General features: G+C 42.4%; 1 protein-coding gene across 1 annotated transcript in view; it reads left to right on the top strand.

Moving 5' to 3' along the window:
• The window catches only part of IMPG2 (interphotoreceptor matrix proteoglycan 2), a 658,631-nt gene that overhangs the window by 153,794 nt on the left and 478,145 nt on the right, over positions 1–26,692 (top strand). Inside the window, exon 4 of the mRNA XM_069203500.1 lies at positions 26,189–26,355. Within this exon, the coding sequence (XP_069059601.1) occupies positions 26,189–26,355 (167 nt within the window). The remainder of the gene's footprint in view (positions 1–26,188; positions 26,356–26,692) is intronic.

Genomic DNA, 26,692 nt, shown 5'->3' with positions numbered 1-26,692 from the left:
CATGGGGACTGCCTTTAAATATCTTTTAAGAGCAGTTTCCCGTTGGGAGCAGATGGAGATCTGAAGTTTGGGGTCTCTGAACTCACAATTTAAAAGTACACCTTTTGGTAGAGTTGTTTTTTAGATTGTTAGTTTGAAAATGCCACTTTTGGAAAGTGGGCATTTTCTTTCTTAACGATTCCGTGCCTCTGCCTGCTTGTGTATTCTACGTCTGGGACAGACTGACAATTGGGCTGTTGTGAATTCCCTCTAGACAGTGACAGAAATAGAGCTGGGGTGTAGCTTGCATATCCTGATGAGTCTCCTGGGCTAGAGTGGGGAGGGAAGAGCTGACATTTAAACCTGAAAGGGCTGTGCCTGTCCTCACAAAATGCAATATCCAACTCCCTGGTGTGTGTCTGGGGCCAGGCATGGGCCAGTCAGGATCTTGTCAAGAACAGAGACTTTCCTTTGAAGTTTGCCTACTTCAAAGTCAGAAAGGGGTATGAATATGGACACAAAACCCCACACTTTTGGAACACTTCTGGATCAAGAGGAACCTCTGCCAAGGAGAAGAGCTGAAGAGCTGGAGGAGTGCTGCCCCTTTGCTGTGTGTGCTTCCTGGGTTGGCCTGCAGTTGCAGCTTCTGCCGTAGAGAGAGCAAAGACTGGACTTTGCTGTGTATCCTGCTTGAGAAGATTCTCCAAGGGCTTGGACTGAGCTTGCCCCTTGTTCTGAAGTCTCAGGGCCATCAAAGAGTTCCTCTACCAGCACAAGGACTCTCTTGCTGAGACTCCTACCCTGCCAAGTGGTGCCTAATCCCGGGCTCGGCCTTTGAAAGGAAAAGCTGGTGAAAAACCAAGAAGAACTAAGTGCACTGACTTCGGACGACGCCCGGACTGACCCCACTGCCGAATTGCTCAACGCTGCCTGCAACTGAAGCCATGGCCCCTGCTAGAGTGCGACGATCCCGACCCCGCAGGCCCAACGCCACTGCAGCCTTGCTGAAGTCGGCGACTCTGTGAGTTCCAAAGTGCTGTGTCTCCGACGTCCCTGACACCCAACTCTGCCGTGGTGCCTGCAGCCTTGTGGTATTACCGCAATCCTGTGATGTCGCCGCACCACGTCATGCCGCCGGATATCAACCTTGCCGGAAGTGTAAGGAACCGAAGCTTTGCACAGATGCCTCTTCACCTCCACAGCAAGGGCCCGATGCCTCACAGAGAAACTTCCGCTCCTGCCTCCAGAGCACTGGAACTGACGCCACACTGGATCCAGTGACGCTGCGATACCCGACTCCGTGCACCGGCTTGTTTCCTCATTTTCACAAGGTACTGTACCTGGAGGTCCACTAGACTCTGGGATTGCCACCATTGGCATCAGATTGTTGGGAACGACTCCTTCATGATGCTGTGATATCACCAAATTGAAGCATTTGTGTTTTTAAGCACTATATTGAAGTTTAATCTTCAAAAATTTATAGCTTTGCTTGTGTATGTTGGATTTTTGTCGTTTTGGTCTTGTTTCATTTAGATAAATATAGGCTATTTTTAAAACTGGTGTTGTGTCCATTTTGTAAGGATTTCACTATATTGCTGTGTGGTACAAATACTTTACACATTGCCTCTGAGATAAGCCTGACTGCTTGTGCCAAGCTACCAAGCGGGTAAGCAGGAGTTATCTGAGCTGTGTATCTCCCTTCCCTGACTAGAGTGAGGGTCCCTGCTTGGACAGAGTATAAACTGACTGCCAACCAGAGACCCCATTTCTAACATTCACCAATGTAGAAAAAGGTATAGGCCTGGAAAGTTTCATGAAGGTTTGTGAAATGAGCGCAAAACTATTAGCGAGCTGAAATGTGAGTCATTCCTAATTCCTACATACATATATATGTATGTGCAGTATTTACAGAGTCACATGAGTGAAGTAAGGTATATTACAGTTCACTGAATATGGAAGCATTGCCAAAATCTTGGAAAGGCATAGTACTACAAGAGATCGGCAATAAAGAGCTAAATAATCAACCAAAACATTACAGGCTTATTTCCCTATTAAATATGGAGAGCAAGTTAATTGCCACAGATATTGGAAGCCCGGGTCAGTGACAATAAATTGATAGGCTTTGATGACACTGGTTTCGAAAGAAGTGTCCATTCATAGAAAATGTGCCAGCCTGGTCAACATGAGTAATCGGGTTGAGGCAGGATTCAATGGTTCCTCGGTTTTTCTGTTTGGTCTATATTTTTCTTACCTGCCCCAATACCTGTACACAGTAGACAATTTCCTGGCAAAGCTTTGCAATGGAGGTAGTAGTAATCTTATCTCTGCAGAAGACTTGTTGCTGTAACCCCAAATCTTGATAAGACTGCAATGGCTGCTGATGGAATTATGATGCTATAATCAATGATACTGCCTTAGCAGAAACTTAACTAGTATGAAGATCATGATTTTTTCTCACAATAGCATGAACTTTTTGTGGTGTATTTCTAATGCCCAAATATCTTAACACATTCTTCATATCATGGAATCTCTTCTGACTCTCATCTTAACTGGGCACATCAAGGCCCCAATTATAAATTGATATTCCTGGGAGGAATGCAACTTGGCCAAATTCAAATCAGCTCAGGAGAGAGAACCTGGTTTCAGAGGTTGGAAAATCTGGCTGGTTAAATCCCACGAGGCCCTGCCTTCCACCGCTGGTCCCTTTCTGTTGTAGCACAGAAATGTAACTTTTAAAACAGTGGGGGCTGCCGCAAATCTCAAATGGGGGGGGACCGGGTATTAGGGATATAATAAAAATAACTTACCTGCCCTGCTGCTGGCTTCCTCACTCCTCTTTTCTCCTGCTCCTGATGGTGTTCCAGCAGTCCCTGAGTCTCCAGCACAGGCTCACCACGCAATCCTGGTGCAGCTCTCACGCTATAACTTGCTTGAGAGCAGTGCCAGGATTGGTCTGTGTGGCTTGGTCTGCCACTCACAGTTCATGGGAATCTGTGCTGTTTCTTCAAATCGACTGTGCAGCACAGCTGGGTTGGAGAAACCTAAGTGCGTATGTCGGATTGGGTGGCCTAAGACGACCAGCCAAACTGACATGCACACTTTTAAGTGCACTCCACTCCCCTTCCCCCCCGATGCCTGCCACGACCCCTCCCTGCCCACGCTGGCTCAGCCAGCAGCTGAAAAATAAAACAATAATAAAATATAGTTTTATTTTTCAGCAGCTGCCTCTGAGCCAGTGCATGGAAGGCACTGCTGTCTAAAAGAGATAATTTAAAACATGTTTAGGGCTGAGTGGTGACCTAATTAGTTGAAGAACTGGAGCAGCATTATTTTACCACCTTTGATAGCATTAACTGTTTTTTGCCACTGGAAATTTAACAGAAAGTGCTGCTTTCGGCTGGAGATATGGTAGCTTTTATTGACATATCAAAAGTATTCAACAGGATAGAACACCGTAATTCAACACAAAGCATAATACATATGAGAATCCAGTTAAACAGAATGCAACACAACAACCATAGTACACACACATCAATAACACAAGGATAAAGGCAGTAGAACTACAACACAACACAACAGGAAATAAAATGCAGCATGTCATGACAACAACCAAATTAAATGCAACAAATATATACAAACATTCTTATCCAACATTACCACTGCCACAAATATGCTTTTTATAATATGGTGGTAAATCGTATTTGTACCAAGCACTACCTTACTTACCACCAAGGACTTGGATTAGTGGCTGTCAAAAATGTTTCATGATCCGGTTGATGGTATCTGACACAATTTTGGGCTGACTGTTATTTTAAATAGTTGAAAATATGAAGCAGTAGTATGTTTGCCACCTTAGAGAGCTGTAAATGTTTGTTTGTCCTTAGAACTACAAAGGTATGTGCTGCTTTTGGATGGAAGTGTGCTAGTGGTTGTTGGCATCTCTAAAATAGTTGCAGAGCACAGAAGAACACAGCACAATAACATAACACAAAGCAAAAAGCAATACAATCTAAGAATCAACATAGACTAAAACATAACAACAGCAATATAACACAACAAAAGCCAGTCGTGGCTCGCCGGGGTTACAGGGCGGCATGTGGGTTGGGGGAAATATTAATAAATAAAAAAAATAAAAAATAAAAACTTTCCTCCGCTCCTCGCCACCGCTCCTCAGTCTCTTCAGCAAGCAGGCACATGCCCCCGGCCTGCCCTGATGCCAATCCTGACGCTACTCAGAGCAGCGTTAGGATTGACTGGGAGCACCCAGCTGGGGCACTCCCAGGCAGACTGGAAGCCTGTGCCTACTCTCTCTAGCCCGGCAACACAGTGCCGGGCTGGAGAGGGCACAGTGCCCATATGTGTTTGGCTGGCCTGAGACAGCCGACCAAACATACATGCACACTGAGGGGAGTGCTCTGTGCACTCCCCTCCATGCCTGTCATCCACAATGGCGTGCCCCTTTTGCTATAAAATGATAATAGACATAGTTTATTATCGTTTTGTAATAAAGGTATGCAGCTGATGCTGCTGCTGGCGGGGGGGGGAGGTGACGCTCCTCCACCATAGCGGAGGAGCCACCTTGACAAAGCACAAAAATAATGATACGTATCTGTGCCACAACTAAATATGACATGACAAATGTGCACAAATGTTCGAATGAAACATTATCACTTGCCCAAATTTGCTTTTATAATATGGTTGGAAGAAGTGTTTGCAGAAAGCACTGTCTTACTAACCAGCAAGGACAAGTAGTAGCAGAAGACAAAAAGGTTTTGTCGACCTCTACCGTGTACTCCCCTTTACTCCATGTCAAATGTTATTGGCAGAACATTATTGCACTAGAGCCTTCATGCCACCTATCGAACACATCTTGTGCATATGCCTGTTCACTTGCTAGAGTGGAGGAAAATACGATTACCACAATTATTTTAAAAATAAGTATTATAGGACATTTGAAGAGGAAATAATAATGTGCTCGGTTGGGGATAACAACCGCATTATAAAGAGAGTTGTCATATTTATGTAGGAAGTTGCAATAAACGTAAAAGGGTGAAACAATACAAGTGAAGATTTTATTTAAATGTTATATTTTTAAAGTCTATGAAGGCAGACGTTTATGAAAGTGACGATTAGTTTCTCATGTTTTGATTGCTTGATTTGTATCGCTTATTTTAAACATATGGGCCCATCTTTATACTTTTTGACGCCAAACCAGCGCCAGCGCTGGTTTGCGGCAAAAAAAAATTCCGCCGTCTAACTCCATTCCAACGCACCATGCGGGTGCCTTATTTATGGATTGACGTTAGCCGGCGCTGCGGCCTGGTTAGAGTAAAAAAAAAAATGACTCTAACAGGGCAATGCAGGCGTAGGGAAGAATGGGGGTTGTGCAGCAAAAAATGGTGCAAGTCAGGTTAGAGTAAAAAATCATGGCTGTAACCGGACTTGTGCTATTTTTTGACGCACAACCCCCATTAAAATGACTCCTGTCTTAGGAAAGACAGGAGTCATGCCCCCCCTGCCCAATGGCTATGCCCAGGGGACTTCTGTCCCCTGGGCATGGTCATTGGGCACAGTGGTATGTAGGGGTGCCCAAGTTAGGCCCCCTATGCCACTTAAAAAAAAAAAAAAAATACTTACCTCACCTTACCTGTACTTACCTGGGATGGGTCCCCCCATCCATGGGTGTCCTCCAGGGGTGGGCGAGTGTGGCAGGGGGTGTCCCGGGGCAGGGAAGGGCACCTGTGGACTGCTTCCATGGTCAGAGACCATGGAAATGAGCCCACAGGTCCCTTAATGCCTGCCCTCACAAAGGCGTTAAAAAATGGCGCAAATCAGGCTGGGCGCCATTTTTTGAAGGCCCACCCCCTTCTGTGTGTCAAAATGACACGGGAATATAAATAAGGCGCACATGCCTTAAAGTCATTTTTTGGACGGGACGCCTACCTTGCATGTCATTAACGCAAGGCGGTTTCACGCATCCAAAAAATGATGCACACTGCTGAATTTTGACGTTAGTGGGGTCGGGCGTCAAAGTATAAATATGGTGTTAGGTTTGCACAGAATTTGCGTCAAAAATCTAGATGCAAATTCGGTGCAAACAGGGTATAAATATGCCCCATAATTTTTCTAATGTGTGATAGTGTATATTGTACCTAATTTTTATGATCTGGCTTGACAGCAAAACTATCACCAGGCGAGTATGCGAGAATCTTTAAGAGGGGTTTTGAATCTGCCCACATGTTGGCAGCCAACAGGATTTATTTCCAGTGAAAGGGTACTTGTGTACTAGTTATATTTTTAATAAATTTTTCATCAATTACACTTCAACAACGCCAGAGGCAGCCCTTCTAATATTTCATTTACGCTTCTCCTACATGACATTAAAGTTGCTCTAGTCGCACCGATTGTTGCTCGTATCTACGAAGTGTACTTTTTCAGACCTTATGTATCTTAACTTCTTTTTCGAGCCTTGTTTGCTCAGATTATGTAAATTGTACATCTGCGTGTGGTATTTAATGTGTCTTGGAGGTTTTGTTTTTATAACATTCATTTCTAATTTCCTATTGTAAGATCAGCTGTTCATTTCCTTTAAGTGTACTACAGGGCGGCTTGACAATCACTGATTGGTTGAAGTAGTGGGGAATAACATAGAAGAGCTATATGTTTCGAAAGTCCTAGTGTAAGGAGGAAACTGTGTTAAAAATAGAAGAAAATAAGTGTTCCTTGTCATGTGAATAAAAAGTTGTATTTTAAAAATGAAAACAACATTATTTGTTCTTTCTGTTTTCTAGAAAAAATAATTCATGCTCTGTGACTTGCAAAGGAAGGGCAAAGAAACGTAAATGACTCAATTTATTTATTTAATAGCCTTACAGAATAGCCTTACGGAAACACGTTTTGAAAACGTGTCTCAGTTGCATTAAGGCTTCAAACGGGAATGCTCCTCCTGGTCAGGACTCAAAATGTTCTCCTTGAGGTTGATGGGATCTTTGGACCCAGTAAAAAGTGTGGTTAACTGCATACAAACATTCCAAACTCAATCAATACAACAACATATTAAAACACCATTACCAATGTTGCCACAGAAACAAATCCCCAATCTGTGAAAAATTTTATTATTACCACAGAGCCAAAGTAACTTAAATTGCCCACAAGATTGAATTGTACAAATAAATGAAAAGCATAGGCTGACAAAATCTATGAACCAACTTTAATCTACTTAATATCAACACCATTAGGCATTCCAAAAGAGTTCCACATACTAGCAAAGAAACAATTTGTGCAACAGAAACAGAGTTCAAATCATTTGTTGATGACATTAGGCAAGTCAATTTCACATATCAATATATCAAATTAGATGGACAGGATGAAGGGACAACCTACTACTATCGCAAATTAGGACAAGCATGTGTGAGGACGGGTTAACACAAGCGGGCAAAAGGAAAACGAAAATCAAAACAAGAATAATTTTTAAAAAACATCTATTTTAGATTACATAAGTCTACCTAAAAATACAAATAGGCGGGTGTCAACATGTTAACTCTAATTAGAAAAACAAGACAAGGGGACAATTAGCATTGCATTTGAATATACCTCTCCTGGGATCAGCATACAATTCAGGATCGTCGACAAAGCAGTGAATCTTCAGCAAAATCCACTGGAAGCACCATCGGGGGGGAAGTGCAAAACAAAGGCTGTACATAGGAAACAGGAAAAGTCCAAGGGGACAAGTTAACAGTTCAAAATTCAAGGGGGCTCTGCTTCAGACAAGAATCAAGAGAGGAATTCTTAACAGAGTGGGAAACAAATGGGAAGTGAACTCTAACTTAGAATGTCCATCCCTATTCTAAAATATGCCAAACAATTTGATTGGTCAGTTCAATGAGCCCACATTATGCAAAAAGGACAGTATCCAATGAAAACTTAAAACACAAGATAAATTTACAACAAAGATGAAGATTCCCAGGTCTTGGTGAAGTCATTTTTCCTTTCCATGTGACACTGGCAATAACCAGCAAATCTGTGCATTATTTGATACATTCCAACATCTTCCCAGGGCTTACGATAGTTCCAGTGGTTCTCATGAGACCGCATAGTTTAAACAATAGAGTCTGTCTTGATTCCAAATCTCCAGCTCTCGATGTACCAAAGTCAATGTCAGAGGACAAAAAACGAACACATGATACAATAGAACTCTTTACTAATCATGTGAAACAACCTAATGGAAAAATTCATGTTGGAGAAAAGAAGATGACTTGACTTTTCACGTTACTACAATATGAAAACTTCAGGCCTATTTATATTAATACAATAAATTAAATGCATTAATATTGTCATTAATAAAACACACATACTATGCAAACTTATGAATTCATCATTAATAATAAATCACATACTATGCGAAAGCATTTCAATATGAACTGTAATCTTTGTTAATGCGTTACAGTAGATATGACTGATGTGAATTTATTTTTCTGCGCATATGTAACTTTAAACTAATAAAGCATACATCAACATAAAACATATTAATTTCTACTCATAATAACTAATTCTAATGATTAATATATTTCAACATTGTTAAATCATGTTAGCACTTTTGTCAGTTCTGGTAGGCACAACGTCTGCCATGGAGGGCACAATGTCCACCACAAATTAAAATGTATACACTTTTTTTTAAATACAGATTCATGCAGTTGTCTAAGTTGAGCTTTTAAAGACAAATATAAAGTTGCCTAGTGCTGACTTCTGTGCCACTGAAGCATTACTAAAAATGTACACTCCATCCGGAACATGTGTAAAAGAAACTTACCTACTATGTTGCTTTCTTCCTCTGTAGATAGTGACATACTGCCTTTTCTGCTGTCAGCATGTGTGTGCCTTTAGCCTGTGGGGCTCCTCCTGAAACATGGGAAGTGCTGCTCTAAGCAGGAGTGCACTATCAACTGTGGAGCAGGTATAATGGCACTGGGTTCCTCTTCTTCCCAATTAATGTCTCAGTTACTTAAAAGTAATCTTCATTACTCCGAATTCAAGTCTTCCTCACCACAAAAATCATGTAGTGAGTGTTATCTCCCCTCACAGAACCCTCCAAGCAACACTTAGTGCTCCAGCCTTCCTCGTCTCTCCATTATCTCTGACATTAACCATAAAAGGAGGAGTGACCTACCTCACTTCCTATTCCTTTTTCAAGCCCCGCAACACATGAAGCCGAAAAAGAAAAAAGGGAAGGGTGAGATGGGAAACCAGATGTGGTGAGGAAGGCTTGAACTCATAGTAGTGAAGAATACCAGTGAGTAACTAGGGTATTACATCCTCCTCAATCTTCTTTGCCACAAGAATCACGTAGTGAGCTGATAGCAAAGCTGTACTTGGTTTCATGACCACAATTAGGTACACCAGAAATCAATCTGCATGTAACACACTATTATTTAATCAAAAACTTGACATGACAAATAATAACCAATGTACACAGTCGGTCACAATGTATGTTACCAGCTAGTGCTTGCATTCAATACCGCTGATGCAAATCAATGCCTGCCGCACCCCCCCAACACCACCTGATAATAGTTCATAAATATGTGTGGGGAAGCCCATGTGGCTGCATTGCTTATGTCTTTAATGGAAACGCCTTTAAAGGAAGCCCAAGACACTGAAATATTCCATGTAGACACCCCTGCACTTGGTTCCCTACCTCTGTCCCCTGAGCATCATAAGCAAGCAGGATAGCCTGCTTAATCCACCTACTCAACGTGGAGTTGGAAGGCTTAAGACCAATCTTAACTGATCCAAAAGTCACAATATCAGCCTTCTGAAAGCTCTCTATCCTCACAAGATACAACAACACAGCCCACTTCACATCCAAAGGATGTAAGCTTGCCTCCTCCTCACTCAGAGAGTCTGGTTAGAAAGCCAGAAGCACCACCGCCCTGGTCCTGTTAGTTATAGACCGAACCTTGGGTTAAAACTTGGGATCAGATCATAAAACAATCTTATCTGGCTAAACCTTCAAAAATGTTGGGGACCTAAAATATTAACCTAAATCTCCTATTCTCTTTGCCGGCACAATTACCACCAGAAATACCACCTTAAGGATCAAAAACCTAAGGACATCTTCTGCCAATGGCTCAAAAGGTGGAGCTTCAAGTGCTCTCAGCACCAAGGAATGATCCTATATTGTGGCTGGGCACACCACTCTAGGACGTTGCAGAAAGAATCTACACATCAATGTAGACACCAACTGGATCAAATGATCCAAATACGGGCTTTTAAAAGCCTTCACAGCTGCCCACTGTGCCTGTATCATAGATGGAGCCAACCCCATTGTGAAGCCATCTGATAAAAATTACAACACCCTCACAGGTTCAACTGACTTAGAGTTCAGACCTTTCTCAATATATCATCTTGAAAAGGAACCCCAGTGCCTAGAATAAGACTGCAGAGTTGCTGGGAGTTCTCAATCAAGTCCACTACTTCTTCAGAACAACCCCTAGCCAACAGATTCACCCTCTCAATAGCCAGGCCTGAAAGTGTAATCCCTGCAACATTCCTGCTGGAAGAGGAGGATCCTTCAGTGGATAGGGATGGTCTGGAATCTGCAATGTGTCTGTACTGCCTGAGTCCTCAAAATGTCAAGATGATCTGATCCACTTTGGTACCACTAAAAACACCCAGGCCTTGTCCTCTCTGATTTTGTGCAATACTATGGCAATCATCGGAATCAGTGGGAATACATAAAGATGTTCCACTATCCACCTCAATGACGTTGCATCCATCTTCCATGCCTTTGTACAAGGAATAATTTTGCAGAAGTGTGGAAGGAGGACATTGTCCCTAACCACAAACAGATCCACAGACGGACACCCAAATTTATTCTGCAGCAGTTGAACACCTCCTTAGTTAATGAAATCATACTCATCAGGGAAAAAACTCTGTTCAGTTTGTCTGCCGCTCAGTTCTCCCTCCCAGGGAAATAAATTGCCCTCAGGGGCAACAGATAGCTCTCTGCCCATGACATTATCGCCTGAGTGAGAAGTCACAGAGACAACACCCTGCAATCCCCATGGTGGTTCAAATACCCCAAAACCACCAGATTGTCCGTCCGGACCTGAACACGGTGACACCTGAACTATGATACAAACTCTACACAGGCCAACTGGACTGCCTTCAACTCCCTGTAGTTTGAGGAGCAATCAGCCTGAAGACAGTCCCATTTCCCCTATACAGACCAAGAGTCCACGTTTTCCACCCACCCAACTAGCTGACATCAGTAGTAACCTGAGATGGAGTCAGAAAAAATAGAAGTCCCCCTGCTAGATTGGTGTTGTCCACCCATCATTCCAAGGAACCCCTGATCTATAGAGACACCCGCACAGGTAGATGGTAAATGTTGGAGAATGGGGACTAATCAGTTAGCAGATGGTGATTGGGGGTACATGTGCAAATGCACTAAAGAAGGACATTGATTGCTGGAGCCATTAACCCTTGCAACCTCAACTACAGGGACACTGGTGCCAATTCCTGACTGAGCAAACTCCCCATTCCCTTCTTTATAGTCTCTTTGCTTTCCACTGGAAAAAAGGTCTGCACCTTGCTCATGTCCAGGTGACCTCCAATGAATACCAGACCCTGCGTGGGAACTAGGCAAGATTTCCTGGAGATGATGAGGAAACTGTGAACCTCCAGTATCCTGCATACCTCCAGATACGGAAAAACCTGTATTCCCTTCTTATAAATTACCCCCACCAAAGGTGCAGATATTTTCGTAAAAACCCTAGGAGAAGATGATAACCCAAAAGGGAGTACCCGGAATTGGTAGTGCTCTGATCCCAAGCACAACTTGAGAAAACTTTGGGAGGTGGGATGGATCAGCACATGGAGATACGCATCCAATAGACCCAGCAATGCCACCACCTCCCCTTTATTCAGAAAGGGAAGAATCTCTTGTAATTACAACATTTTAAACTTTAATTCCAAAACTGGTCTGAAATCTCTTGCTGTTTTCCTTGCCATGAAGAGAATGGAATACAATCCTTGACCCCTCTGAGGATGAGTAATTAGCTCCACTGCTCCATTTGAAAGCAGGTCTTGAATACCAGTCATAAGGGCAAACCTATTCACTGGATTGGATGGAAAAAACTCTGGGGTAGATAATTGAAGACTACAAAGTAGCCCTCATCTGTGATCCTCAACACCCATTGATCGGTGATTAACATCTTCCAACTCTCCAGAAACCTCATCAATCTTCTTACTACTTGGATCTCTATGATGGAACTGCGCAGATAGTCAGGACTTTGCTTGCTAGTGTGCCTGGCCATCTGACTGCTGGGATCTGGATTTATCCACGAAAGGGACACTCAGGCCATGCCCCCTCCCTGAAAGCCATTGACTGACCAAAAGCTCAATTACCACCAAAGAACCTACCTCTTGATGACCTAGTCAGGGCCAACAGTTTCCTGTTTTCAACCGACTTCTTCACTATTTCTTTTAATAGTGCTCCAAACAGTTTAACCCCTGAAAATAGGATCTTCATCAGCAATGCTTTCTGTGCCGCATCTGCTTACCAATTTCTTAACTAGACCTGTCTCCTGGCCTGAATAGCAGTGGCTGCTGATGCCGCAGCTGCCTCCAAAGTATCAAAAGAAATAACACGCAACATCCTGGTCTGTTTGACCATCATTGTTATGGTTGGCGTAATATCCGCCCTTGCTCCATCAGCTCTGCCAGACTGTGATAGTCCTTTAACAGTTCCTGAATTGTGTAAGACAAATATACAGGCACTCTAATGGAGAAAATGATGGCAGCATAAGATCTCTTAACTGCTATCTCTGCCCTTCTATCTACAGGATCCAACAGGAGCCATCCTCTGATATAATAATCCCTTGGATGACAATCCTGCCATTAATTGATCCACTTTTACTGAAAGAGGAAAATCCTTTGCAAATTTGTGAATGGCATACTTCTTTGTATAATAATGTGGCCTTATTAATGCCCTGCCACTATTTCTCCATCACCTTCTTAATAGAAGTGTTAATAGGCAGGGACTCAGGTCCTGTTTGCTGCCACTTAATCACCAGCTGCACACTTTCCCATTCCCCAAATGTCTTCAGACCGCACAATAATGCAGGCCTGCACCACGGCCACTCCTATCACTACGGCACTGCTGCTTAACCTCCTGTTGCACATTCCACCGCCCTAGGCAGCTTGGGTTTGACTGTTCCCATGGCGAGCAGGTCAAAACTGATTTGCATGTGGCTAGGTCAAAACTGTGGTGGGATGGTGAGCAAAAGAACAATAGATTAAACCCAGATCTGTGACTGGGGGTGAGTGATTGAAAAGTTCCGTCCATCATCTTGTGGTGTTGGTCAGTGCCTTCCAGAGCCTACCAGAAACTTTAGTAAGCTTGAGTAAGTTCAGGGTGGACAATACAGTTTTACCTTACACCCGTCAGCGCCACTAAGGATGTGATACATGGAATATGTGTAATTTTTGAAAAATGCACACTCAAAGACCGCATAATCTTTTACTCACATTTCATATCGTACCTCAGTTTATCACTTCTTGTAGCAGAACAGTAGTGCCATTTACCAAGCTCCTTCATGTCAATTGTGTTACTTTTAACTAGTGCTGTCTATTGTGCAAAGAAGAACTTTGCATGGTGGTATTTTATCACCAACACTTAAGCAGTCTTAAAGGTGAAACTAAAAGGCCCATAGTGGAAGGGTAATTGGCTACAAAAGGCAGGACTGCTTGAAGTTGTCGCATTGACTACTTGGCAGTTATGAACAACTTTTCCCTGGCACTGTGGTGAATGAGGAAATGCTGTTTTTGAGTGCTACCAAGGGGCTTAACGCAGGACCCTCAAGGTCCAGCTTTGCAGGGGGCGGGGGCACAAACCGTTCAGGAGCCCCCAAGCTACGTTATTCAGCCAAAAGCAAACGAATACCTCTAAGGAGACTCAGGTGCCCTTCATCCTATCCTTCAAGGTGGGGGTTATGGTGTCATTTTGTGTTATGCCACTGCTGCTACGTTTTTCCAGTGGTTCTGGAAGTAGGGGTGTTGCCTTGACTCCTTGGAGGGGTTCAGATGGAGAAATAACAAAGCAGAGACAATTATTTATTAGTCTAACAAATTTATTATGTATTAAAATAAAAACTGCCTCACGCGGGAAACTTTGTTTGACAACATGCTAATGCTTTCAAAATAAAAAGCTGTGTTTACTATTACTTTCTCTTATTGCATGTAACAGCATTTTGTAATTTTAACTAGTGACACTCTTCCAGGGGCACAGATGAAAGTAGTAGTCTGCAGTATTCCACAGATTTTGTAACAGATACTAAATCAGTGGCATGAAATGTATAGTTAAAGCAGGTGATGTTGCTGGCCACCACCCCTATCAGCACCACTGCCTTGTTCGCTATCAGTATGTTTAAAATGTGACAACGCATACCTGTTAAACACAGTGAAAGCACATATAAGCAACAGTGCACACTGTCAGATGCCAAGCATACTGTTGTTATGCTGTGCTTTGCATTTCAGAAAGGTGCTCGCTGAGTCACAAGGCTTTATTTTAAGAAAATAAGAATTTACACAGGATGTCAGTTCAACTCCCCCAACCCCTGCCTTACATCAACTACTTACCCAGACTTGTTGTATGCTTTTTAGAAGCTTAACTGAATATAATCAAGTCAGGCAGACCTGGAGTGCTTTCAGGGTGTGTGATTGACGTTGAGAGCAGGGGTGGCTCGTCCGCTATGGCGGAGGAGCATCTCCACCCCCCCCCCCCAGCCTGCAGCAGCAGCTGCAAAACCTTTACAAAAAAATTATAATAACCATGTTTATAGTTGTTTTCTTGTCAAAAGGGAGGGTTCACGGGCAATGACAGAGATGGAGGGGAAGTGCACAGAACTCCCCTCTGTGTGCATGCATGCTTGGCCAGCCGTCTTGGGCTGACCAAAAACACATGCACACTAGGCTCCCTCCTGCCCGGCACTGCGTTGCCAGGTTGGAGACGGCAGGCAGAGATTTCCACTCTGCCTCGGAGAACCCTGGCTTTTGGCGCTCCTTCCAATCCTAATGCTGCTTTCATGCTGCCAGCAGGGCTGGATGGGTGCCTGTGCCTGCAGTGGAGGACCGAAGAGTGTATCAGAGCGGCACAGCGAGAAAGGTAAGTTTAAATTATGTATACATTTTTTGTCGCCCTCCCCTGTTGTGCGCCACCCTGCCCCTTTCCCCTCCCGCGAGCTGCCACTGGTTGAGAGAAAGATTCCTGTTTCTCAATTGAGCTTAGCCTAGAAAAGCCAATTTAGATTCCTGTCATAGTTTGGGACTTTCACCCCTAAATAACACCTGTCAGTAAAGGCTTTTCAGTAAACAATTCATGGATGGCTTGCAATGTTTGCCAATTTAATAAGATAACTCAAACCTTTACAGCACGTCATCTAACAGGGGTCACCACAATCTCACAGGTGACCTGTAGTCCTGTTAAATCCCTGATGACCGAAAAATATAACATGCCAGACAAGTATTGTGAAAAAGTAAACACATTGCAATTATACATCACACACTCCATAGTTAAGTTTTAACCAAAAGGGTCCTTTGCACCAATCCAAACTGAAATCCAGTGAGAGTTAACCAACTGAAAGTATTAGAAAAAACCACAGGTAAGTAATAGAACCCACCCCAGAGCCCAGGAAAGCAGGAGTAAATCACAGTAACTTTCCTACAACACACAAGAACATGAGAAAGAAGAATATGCAAGAACCAGAAGAGACAGCAAGACACCAATGATGGATTCCTGGACCTGAAGACCTGTGGAAGAAGGAGACCAAGTCCAAGAAGCACTGAAGAGTCCAGGGAGAACAGGAGCCCCTGCTAACTCGGATGAAGGTGCAAAAGAAGAACCACCGGTGAAGAACAACAGTCATTACTGCACCCAAGAAGACAGATGAGGGTTCCTAGTTGGTGCAGAAGATGTCCCACGCTGGATGGATGATTGCAGTCTGGTTTGCATCACTGGATTCCGCCAACAAGCCTTGGCACATGCAAAGCTCACGGTATCAATAAGCCAATCTGCCCTGGGCATAGGGTGAGCATCAGTCTTTTTGACTGTGTTGAGCCCTCTGTAATCTACACAGAACCTCATCTCCCTTTTTCCATTCTGAGAATGAGGTTTGGGTACAAGCTCCACTGGACTGGCCCAGGGGCTATCAGAGTGCTCAATCACTCCTAGGTCAAGCATTTTCTGAACCTCTGATTTAATGCATTCTCTGGCATGGTCAGGGTGTCTAGAAATCTTACTTTTGACAGGTAAACTGTCTCCATTATCAATGGTGTGTTCACACCAAGTAGTCTGACCAGGTGTCAAGAGAAAAGAGTTCCAAAAATTGACCCAGGAGGTTCCTGTAGTCCTCCTTCTGTTCTTCAGAAAGGCAGTGTACAAGAATAACTCCGTCCACTGAGCCATCAGCTGCAGTGTTAGATAAGAGATCAGGGAGAGGGTCACTCTCATCTTAATGTCCCTCATCAGTGGCCATGAGCCGGGTTAAGTCAGCCCTGTCACTTGTCATAGTAGGGCTTCAAGCGGTTCACATTAAGTACTCGAAGAGAACTTCTAGAAGTGCCTAGGTCAACTAAATAAGTGACCTTACCATTCTTCTCCACAATTATGTGTGGTCCACTCCATTTGTCCTGGAGTGCCCTGGGTGCCACAGGCTCCAGTACCCATACCTTCTGTCCTGGTTGGTACACAGTCTTCCGGTCGTGCTACTGTTTCTGTAACTTTTGGCTTGCTTGAAGGTTTTTAGAGGCCTTTTACATGTACTCAGCCGTTCTTGATCTTAGGCCAAGCACAGAGTCCACTATATCTTCTTTAGGGGGCTTTAATGGTTGCTCACACTCCTCTTTCACAAGAGCTAATGGACCAAAAAGGAATTCAAATGGGCTGTAGCGCACTTCCTTCTGGGGTACCTCCCTATAGGCAAAAAGGAGGCATGGTAACAGGACATCCCATCTCCTTCTAAGCTTTTCAGAGAGTCCCATAATCATACCTTTGAGAGTTTTATTAAACCTCTCAGCCATTCCATCTGTTTGGGGATGATAAGGTGGGGTGAACTTGTATGTTATACCACACTCTTTCCAAATTGCTTTCAGGTATGCAGACGTGGAGTTGCTACCTCTGTCTGACACCACACCTTTTGGAAAACCCACCTTGGAAAAGATTCCCATGTGGGCTTGAGCTGCTCAAGCAACAGGAGGGCAGAAACCTGTTTGTGATGTGACAGCAGCTGGGACTGCCTGGAAAACCTTAGAAGGCTGTAATGGCAATACTGGGGTGTCCTCTAAGGAGTCCCCAGAGTGCATGGAATCATACAACCAATTCTTGCATAAGCCTTGAGGTATGATTCCAACATGTTTGATACTAAACATGCCTATGTTCGGAGTTACCATTATGTAGCTGGACATAGGTAGTGACCTATATCCAGTACAGGAGTAAAATGGCATCCAGCACTCATGAAGTCTGGGAAAATGGTCCTGGGGGTCGTGGGGGCACCTCTGCTAGTGCAGGGGTGCCCTCACACACAGGTACTCTGCACCCTGCCTTCAGGGCTGGAAGGTCTGCAATAGGTGTGACTTATAAATGTCCTGGTGCAGTGTAAATGGCAGTGAAAGGGTGCATGCACATTTTCACACCACCAACAATGGCAGTCCTGTAGAAGCCTTTGCATGGGCTCCTTATGGGTGGGGAAAAAAAATGCTGCAACCCATAGGGATCCCCTGGGACTGCAGTGCCATGGGTAGCTAGGTACCATATACTAGGAACTTATAAGTGGGCACCACTATGCCAATTTTGGGTGAAATACTGGTGAAATAATTTAGAGGAGAAAAAGCATAATCACTGGGGTCCTGGTTAGCAGGATCCCAGTGAACACAGTCAAACACACTGTTATCAGGCAGAAAATGGGGGTAACCATGGCAAAAAGACGGTACTTTCCTACACTCATCCTCACATTCACTTTTTCGTTCGTAAGGTTACCACCAGCAGGTGCCACTCTATTTTGTCCCTATCTGCAAGGCAGATTTTCACACTGTGCCCCATATAATATACCCAGCCTCAGCTTTTAACCAAGGTAAGTATATTTAATTACAAAGCATACTGTTTCACAACTGTTTTACAACTAGTTTCTACTGCAGTATTCATGTCAATTATATTTAGGCATGTCTCTCTCTTCCTCAAGTTTTCAAGTTTCAAGTTTGTTTTTATTTATGTTTCGGAACACCAAGGAGAACCACATAAAAGAAGTTCATGCAAATAAATACAACATATACTGTTTTTATAAAACCTTAAAATTCATGAAATTAGTTATGGCATACACAGAATCTGGTTGCTAGCCCAAATTTGATGGCAGAACAATTCGTTAGAGGGGGTCAACTAATAGTGTAAGACTTCCATGGAGGATAGTACAGTTTCAAGAAATTCAGCCTCTACCATTTACGGTGGTACAAGAAAAGGGACAGATGAACAAGACATGATTCAGATCTTGGATCCCATTCTGACCAAAATTGCATACTTCAGGAGTTCCATACTATTAAGATGTAATATTATTCAAAGGAAGCATGTCTAACCTGAACAAGATCCAAAATCGTCTGACCTCATTGAGCATGTTGGAGCTTTTATAAGGGTGCAATTTTTTTAATTAAAATTGAGCCTGAGATTTTTTTGGTATCCATTTTTTATACAAGCTTCACTGTCCAAGTGGAGGCTTAAGGCCTATGTTTTAAAATAGCCTTTAATTGAAGGTGCAGGGATTGAAAGTATCAAACATGGCTTCAGGCTAAGTTGGGCTGTAGCATACTTGAAATTCCTGTAGACTAGAGTCTTATCTTTCTTGCCAACAAGGATTTCCTCTCGAGACAGACCACCCAATGAACGACCCTCGTCACGCCTTGAGCGAGAGCACTTTTAATTCCCATTTCCAGCCTTAATGCTGTCATTGATGTCGAGGAATTACAAGAGACGAGACGTCTCAGTACCTGCCCTTCAGTTCAGTTCAATTCAATTAAAATATTCTTTATTTGGTTTTCGAAAATGAAAAAATAAAAGATAAATACATCTCAAGCATATAAGAACAATGATAAAAACATGACATATCTGTTTTTAAAATCAATATTAAAAACATCACAAGTCTGCACAAAAAGTCAGCAATTGCTATTGCACAAAACAGACCAACAGAACTCCAGCACCCAAATTTGATGTGTAAGCAGTTTTTTTACTAGCAGTCAATATGAGGCGAAAACCAAGAAGTAGTACAGAGCAGTCATTCAGTCAAAGAATATGGAAGCAAAGTATACACCCCTCTTTATAAAGTGCCATGTGCATGTGAAAACAAATATCACAGAGAGCCAATGTAGTCATATAACATAGACTTGTGGATTCTCATCCCATACTATATTTAAGTAAACAAGATAACATACAGTATCCTATGCATTGTGCTAGCATGCACTCCATTCAGGGATATTTGCAGTTTCACCAGATATATATTTCCCAACTAGATATCGCAGGCAAACAGCAGCTGAAATACATTTGTAGACATCATTCAGATGTGTTCTGTCTGAAGAAGCTGCAAGTAGAACGAAGCTGGTCTGCACCTTCTAATATTCAAAAGTCTGAGTAGCGGGATTAAAAACGTTTTTCTGGGTAGAGTATATAATGTACAAAAGAAGAAAATGAGGAGATGTCTGATTGGAGAATTAATTACAGAGACAAGGTTCTAATCTGGCATCACGGTATGTGTTATGAGACAAAAGGCTGGACCAAGCCAAACCTAAACTAGTCAGAATAAATATTTGGGTATAGGTAGGTGGAAGGGTAAGAGATGGTTCCATAAACTTTGCAGTAACGAGGGGGGTATCCCTTTAGCCTCTTCTTACCAAGTTCTATTTGATGGAGTTGTTCATGTTCAATTAGAAAATCGTTTTGCATTGTACCTTAGAGATAGTAGCCATTAATAGATGATTCTGATAATGGTCCTCTCTCCCTAGCAAGGCAAGCTGCTCATTTACGTATCTTAGCCAGGTAATATTTTCTACATTGTCAAAAAGCATAGAATCTTTTATTATGGTTTGATTAAGAAGTGCTTCTTTTTTGGTCTAGATTGCTCTCCACAACATTAGTGATGCAAGTTTAATTTGATCCTATAGAGGCACCATACCTAATTCCTGATTACACAGTTACAGGCAGACTCTTTAGGACTAGCAAAAGTATTTTCAGGAATTTATTTTCAGAGACCTGGAGGTTAGATGCAACACAGTATCTCCCTACTGCAGCTCCATATGTAACCATAGACGCACAGCGTGCTGTATAAACATGTACTATGGCATCCAAGAGTTTTGACTCCAACTTCTTTGTGAATCTAAAAACCTGTCCTTCAAATTTTTTTTTAAATCCCCATTTGGCAATATCTATAAGCTCCACTGCATACAATAGAGTAATTAGGATTAGATGCATTACAGTTTCCCCACACTCTAGCTCCATATGTAACTGTAGCCCCACAGCGTGCTGTATAGACATTTACTATGGCATCCAATGGTTTCAACCCCAACTTCTTTGTGAATCTAAAAAACTGCCCTTCACTTGTATTCAAAAATCCCCATTTTTCAATATCTATAAGCTCCTATGCATAGAGTAGTGGGGACTTTACCCCGGTAAACCTCTAAAAGGTGAGCAAAATGTCCTGTAGCCCCATTAAGTGCACCTAGACACTTGGCCTGAGACTGAGCTTTACAAATATTATTTAAAATGTGGTCACTGTCACCCAAATTACACCACATTATTTTCCCTAGGAAAGTATAGGACTTCACCATGTCCAATTTTTGGGCACACAAATGCTAAGAAAAATTGCCATATTTAGGTTTTTTCTTGCCATGGAAGCAGATTATTTTGCTCTTAGACATGTTAATCTTTAAATGGTGTACATGAGCAAATTGTTGCAATGCCTCCATATAGTTTTTAAGACCCTTGAAGATAAAAACTACGATCACTATGTCGTCCACATTAAGGAGACTCAATAATGGTCTTCCCGCATTAATAAGGGATAAAACTGCACTCTGTGATAGAGAAGCTGGTAAATCCGAGCTATATAAAGAGAAGAGCAGCAGAAATAGGAGGCACCATGGTTTTAGGCCATTCTTAATTAAGGTTTGCCTTGAGAGGCCACGGTCTCTGCCTAATAGTACCTGGCACCAAATACAACACTGAAGGCCAATAATTAAATGCAATAAAACCCGTGTCCTCAAGCGGTATGATTTTATTTTCAGCTTCCCAAGAGTCCAGATTGGTAACCGCATTTTCTAATTTATCCTGATCATTCTGCAGTCCAACTGGTTTCTTCCTGATATTTTATTCAATTTTGAGGAGGCCCCATCAGATTTCCAGGAACTAACAGAAGAAGTATTTGCCCCCAAACTGAAAACCAGAAGATGATCACTATAAATAAAGTCAACTATTTTTAAATCTCCCAACAAATAGAATGAGGAGGACACAACAACCAGGTAGTCCAAGATAGCCTTCCCCAGCAGAGATGTATGAGTATTTGTTGTGTGGGAACCAGACGGCAATCTCCCATTTGCTACTAAGCAACCATTACTTCTTAGTAAGTCGAGAAGGATCTTTCCTCTCTTATCAGTTCTAGTTTTGGGAGGGAAAACAAATGCGAGGAATATTCAAGGCTTCCTCTTTTTCACCTTCATGATATAGATTAAAAGCATGATTGGAGATTTTGCAATTTAGGTCACCTACCAAAATTAGATGTGAAGCCTGCTCCTTATCTAAAGTGTTTTTAATGAATGTGAAAAAACCTTGTGCACAAGCATATCATACGAAACATTGGGGGGATATAACCATTTAACAAAAGGATTGGCACTGAGACTTGCTCCCCTCCATTAGAGAGTAATGATACCGCTGTAAATAGAGTGAGGGGATCCTAATGACACACATTTCCAGTTAATCTTATTGGTCAGGAGAATCGCTATCCCCTCCCCTCTTTTGGCATGGCCCTTCCTAGATGGGGTAGCTTTACATTCTATATTAAAGAATCATCTTACTGGAGCTCCCCATCACACCAGATCTCCTGGAGGAAGATCATGTCAACGTCAACGTTTAGGACACTTAAAAATTGCAACTTCTCTTTACTTTTCTCTATTACTGTCACATTCCAGGATATCACTTTTAATGTGTTGTTAGTTATGATAATTCAGTGGAGGAGGAGACACGCAAGCACTGTTTAAGACACCCGACAACCAGTTCCTTTTTTAAATTTCATCATTTATACAGTCACCACGAGTGTTCACAGAGAACCTGATGTCACATATTGTCTATTCCTTCCTATATGACCTTTCAGCCCCGTAGGATCTTCCAGAGGGCCCCATGAATGGAATAAGACTACCAACAACCACCCACCCCCCATTTTGTCATAGATCCAGCCTTTTGTACTGCCTATCTGCTCTTTCAAAAACGGGGAACACATTGATACCTTAGCATTGTAAACTTTCTCTATTTTGCAGTACCATATTCGCAACGATTTTAGAGAGGAAAGTTACCCTGTATTTAGTCCCTGTCCCAATACACGATAGTGAAACTACTGAAATGTCACTGCTTTGGATTAGATTCAAATTGGTTATGTCTGTGAAACATCTCTAAAATGAAGTGTTTTGAATGGAATCGGACCCCACTACAATGTTTTCTAATAAAAGCCAAGATGGAGTATAGAATTCTCTCGAGCCAAACTGATTGCCCATTAATTTCAAATCTGGAGTTGCCGATGTTTGAGCTATTAATAAGGAGTGTTCTTAGGGCGTACTACTGAAGAGTTGTAGGCCAGTTGTCAATGGGGGAGTGAACGGGGTTTGAGGGTTATTATACTAATTTTGCAACCTACGCTTGCAACTGAACTCCGGATCCATGTCCAAAAAAGTAAAATCCTGTTTCAAAAGGTGGGGCATTTCCTCCTGCGGCATTTCCTCTGGAGATATTACTCCAGATTCACCAAGATCGGGACTGACAGGAAGAGGCTATACAGCGAGATTTTACGTGCTTTGTCAAAAAGTAGGTTTCATTTGAATCATCTTAGATAATTTTCTCTTTACCCCCAAAGAGAGAAGATCTGATATTTGCCTTTCCGTGGATTATATCAGGTGCTCTATTCCACAAACTACTGGATTTAGTTTTGGTAGAAGCCCTCCCCATAATCAGACACCAGGATCACAGCTTCTCTGTCGTCGTTTGATTCTTATCCACCAGTGTCAATATTCCTAACTTGATGGAGTTGGTCACACAAGTGGGTCACTCAGGGCAGAGCTTAAATATTGGGACACACTCCTTACTGTGTGTAGGATAGTGGCAGCTGTATTCTTTCCCGGTGTATGTCCCCAGACAATTTATTGTTGTTCTTGACTTTATTTATTGCAATATTTTTTCTAAGTACTTTATTGTTGACTGACATTGCAGAAAAGGAGGGTGACTAGGGGTGCACAGGGCCACAAGTCACACTGAAACCTACCTTGTCTGCTTCTGCTGCCCCCCACATAACCCCCTGGTGAGCCCCCCCCCCCACCAGAGAGCTAATACCGTGCTCCTCAGCCTTCTCTCCTCCTTGGTTTTTCCTCCACCTTCAGCCACCTACTACAACCACATAAATCGTGCCACTGTGGTCTGGAAAAGCGAGTCAGTCTCTAGTTCAAAGGCCCCGGGCCAATGCGCAGTGTAGTTAGGTGGCCAACAGATAACCTCTAACAACCATCACACTCTCCGTTGGCTTAACCAGCAACAGAGCAGAAGACAAATGCAAATGTCTGTAATTAGACCTCTCTTTCAGCTTCCCAAGGCACTCCTTGAGCTATGGGGGGGAGGGTGCAACATGAAGCGAGGGGAGGCAGAGGCTGAGCGAGAGAATTGTTTTGTCTCTGAGCATGAAACCACAAATGACAAGGGCCCCGCTCAGACCGCTCGACCCACACTTTGCTTCCACAGGTTTACCATGCTAAAGACCACACTGGTTGGCAGCTATCTCGGCATGAATAGTCCTTTCCTCCTCCCACCTCTGAGTCGCTTCAGGGCCAAACAGAGCCAGCCTCAAGGGCAGTAAATACGTAAATTCTAGCATCAAAGAAAGAGACAGTGTACTAGTGCTGATTCTGATGGAGAATGTGGTATAATCTTTCAACGTTGTCTTCTCTTTCGCTCGCATATTAACCTTCTCGATATAATTTTTCAAAACTAACTCGACTAGAGAACTTCTTTGTAAACCACTACTATTTTGCCTTTCATAGAATTCTTGGTTTGGCATCAGGTATGCATTGATAATGGCTATTGTCTGGAGAAGCTGTGGTGACAATGGTGGAAAGCAACTGATGTAGTTGTTTAGGAGGTGGATGGTGAAGTAATGGTTTGTGACCAAATTGAAATGTACTTTGAAGGGTGCCCACTTAGATGAGTTTCATTCTTCCCTTGCAAGGTTATGAAAACATTGTGAGGTCGAAGCTTAAGGACAACCCTAGTGCAAGGCTTCTCCAACAATTATTCTCTATGAGTATGAGGAATTACTGGAGCATAGAGTCCACCAGAATTCCTTTTCACCCTCACTGTATTTGCTCTACATAGTACCATGAACGTTGGAGAAGAAACAGAGAGACGTTTTCATGGATACATTACAATTTCCAGGCATAATTCAGAGACATTCCCTGAGCTGAATGACACAAAGACTGTAAGTAGTCTTGGTTTCTGGATTCCCAGGATAAAATGGCATTCTGGAAAGAGAATCTAAATAAACAGAATCCCTTACTGAGGTCAAAGCTTGAATGCTTAACAGATCCAACCAGACCTTCATAAAATATGCTGTGATTATTTTTAACTGGGAGCAAAGGGTGAGATCTTTTGGTTTGTAACAAAAAAGGCCTTCTTCTTGCAACACAGTGGAGAGATGAAAATCAGACCTACTCGATCTAACAAATTAAAAGTACAATGAGCAACACTGTCTCTGGTAGGAATCTACCTACTCATCCTGGTTTTTTAAGAATTCTAAAAATTCCACATAGTAGTTTCAGCATTAAAATCAGTCATATTGAACAAGGTGATCTTGAAGTGGTATTCAGATGAGGAGATTAAAAACACTTTTCTTTACCCTATCCCAACTCTCTAACAATCATCAACGATAAGCATTCTAGAATGTTGATTGGTTTGACGATGTCTGCTATGGTTTTGAGATGTATTGTTACACATTCACAGGATGGCTTGATCAATGTGGTCAGTCAAGTTCTCATATTTTCTATACAAAACAAAGTCCCATTAGATCGAAACAGATGTACAATAATCAGGAGGCATGGTCCCCCGGTGGAGAATGCACACATGCAAGGTTACAAGAGTGTCTGGTATTTTGTTAACACTATTAGGTAGACATAGTAAGCCAAATGCAAATAAAAATCAGATCCTTGATGTAGTATTATTATCTGTCTCATAACCTGCCATCAACATTACCTACAGTGAGTAATCGGGACGGGAGCTACATATAATTGTCTATAATGATCTTTTCTCCTGTTTGTGAATGGGGTGGGTAGCGACAAGGTGGTTGGGGAGGAATCAAAAAATTAGGTTGTGAAATTACAGGAGAAGAAGAGAAAGGATATATCTGGTACATGCATTGCAGGCAAACGGCCATGACATCAACCCAGAAGAAATTAACCAAGATAGTTTTAAATTGTCAATTAAGTGCTGTATAATAGGTTCAATTTTGAATTATTGGTATCTAGTTGCATACATACTACAATAAAGTGCTCTTGGTATACTGGTCTTACTACATGGCGTTTTAATAATAGTTAAGAAAAACAACTACCTTGTGGAGGGGTCAGCAGGTATCCTGCTCTGTAGTGCTATTCAAAAAGAAAGAACAGACATGGTTGCACCCCTCAATTTAGTATTGGTGTCTTTAAATTACTCTTTCATTGACTGCCACTCCTCTTGTGTAAATAGGGTGGGTGAAGTCCAGAGAGTATGTAAACCATAACTGTCATCAGAGAGGTAGCTATCCATTTACTCCAGCTAGGAGGGATACCAGGTATATGAGACAGATAATTTATTATCACCAGTTTAGTTGTTTACTACGCTTTAAAATAAATCGCAATAAGCCCTATTTTTATTTCACTTAGTTTTGTGTTTTCCCAGTGTGCCAGGAAACAATGTGGGAAGTCTTCAAAATATTCTGGGACCGACTCCCTGACCGAAATGAGTATCAAAACTGGATGGAGCAGTGCCAGGAAGGCAGTCTGACCATATTTGAAATCGGGGCCAATTTTAGCCACACAGAAGAGCATCTAAGCCTAATTGAGAAGGTACGTTCACACCAGTGTGATTTAACTGATTATTAAATACAGCTGTGTGTGCTCCTGCATTTTGATCAATTGGTACATCCCTGTTGATTATTGTTCCTACTTGAACGTTTACCTTTCTGTCAGCACCGTTAGAAATCTTTCAATTTAAAGAACCCCTTGAACTGCCTGTTTCTTATACTTGGTCATTAGGAACTTATGGCCTTATTTATACTTTTTGGTGCAAAACTGCACTAACGCAGTTTTGCACCAAAAAGTTTTGCACCGGCTTGCACAATTTTTTAGCACCAGCTGGGCACCATATTTATGGAATAGCGCAAGCCGGTGCAAAGGGTAGGCT

This window comes from Pleurodeles waltl, chromosome 8 (genome assembly GCF_031143425.1).
Source record: "Pleurodeles waltl isolate 20211129_DDA chromosome 8, aPleWal1.hap1.20221129, whole genome shotgun sequence".
Classification (NCBI taxonomy): Eukaryota; Metazoa; Chordata; class Amphibia; order Caudata; family Salamandridae; genus Pleurodeles; species Pleurodeles waltl.
Note: the sequence above shows the minus strand (reverse complement) of the source record. Positions and strands in the feature narration are given on the sequence as shown.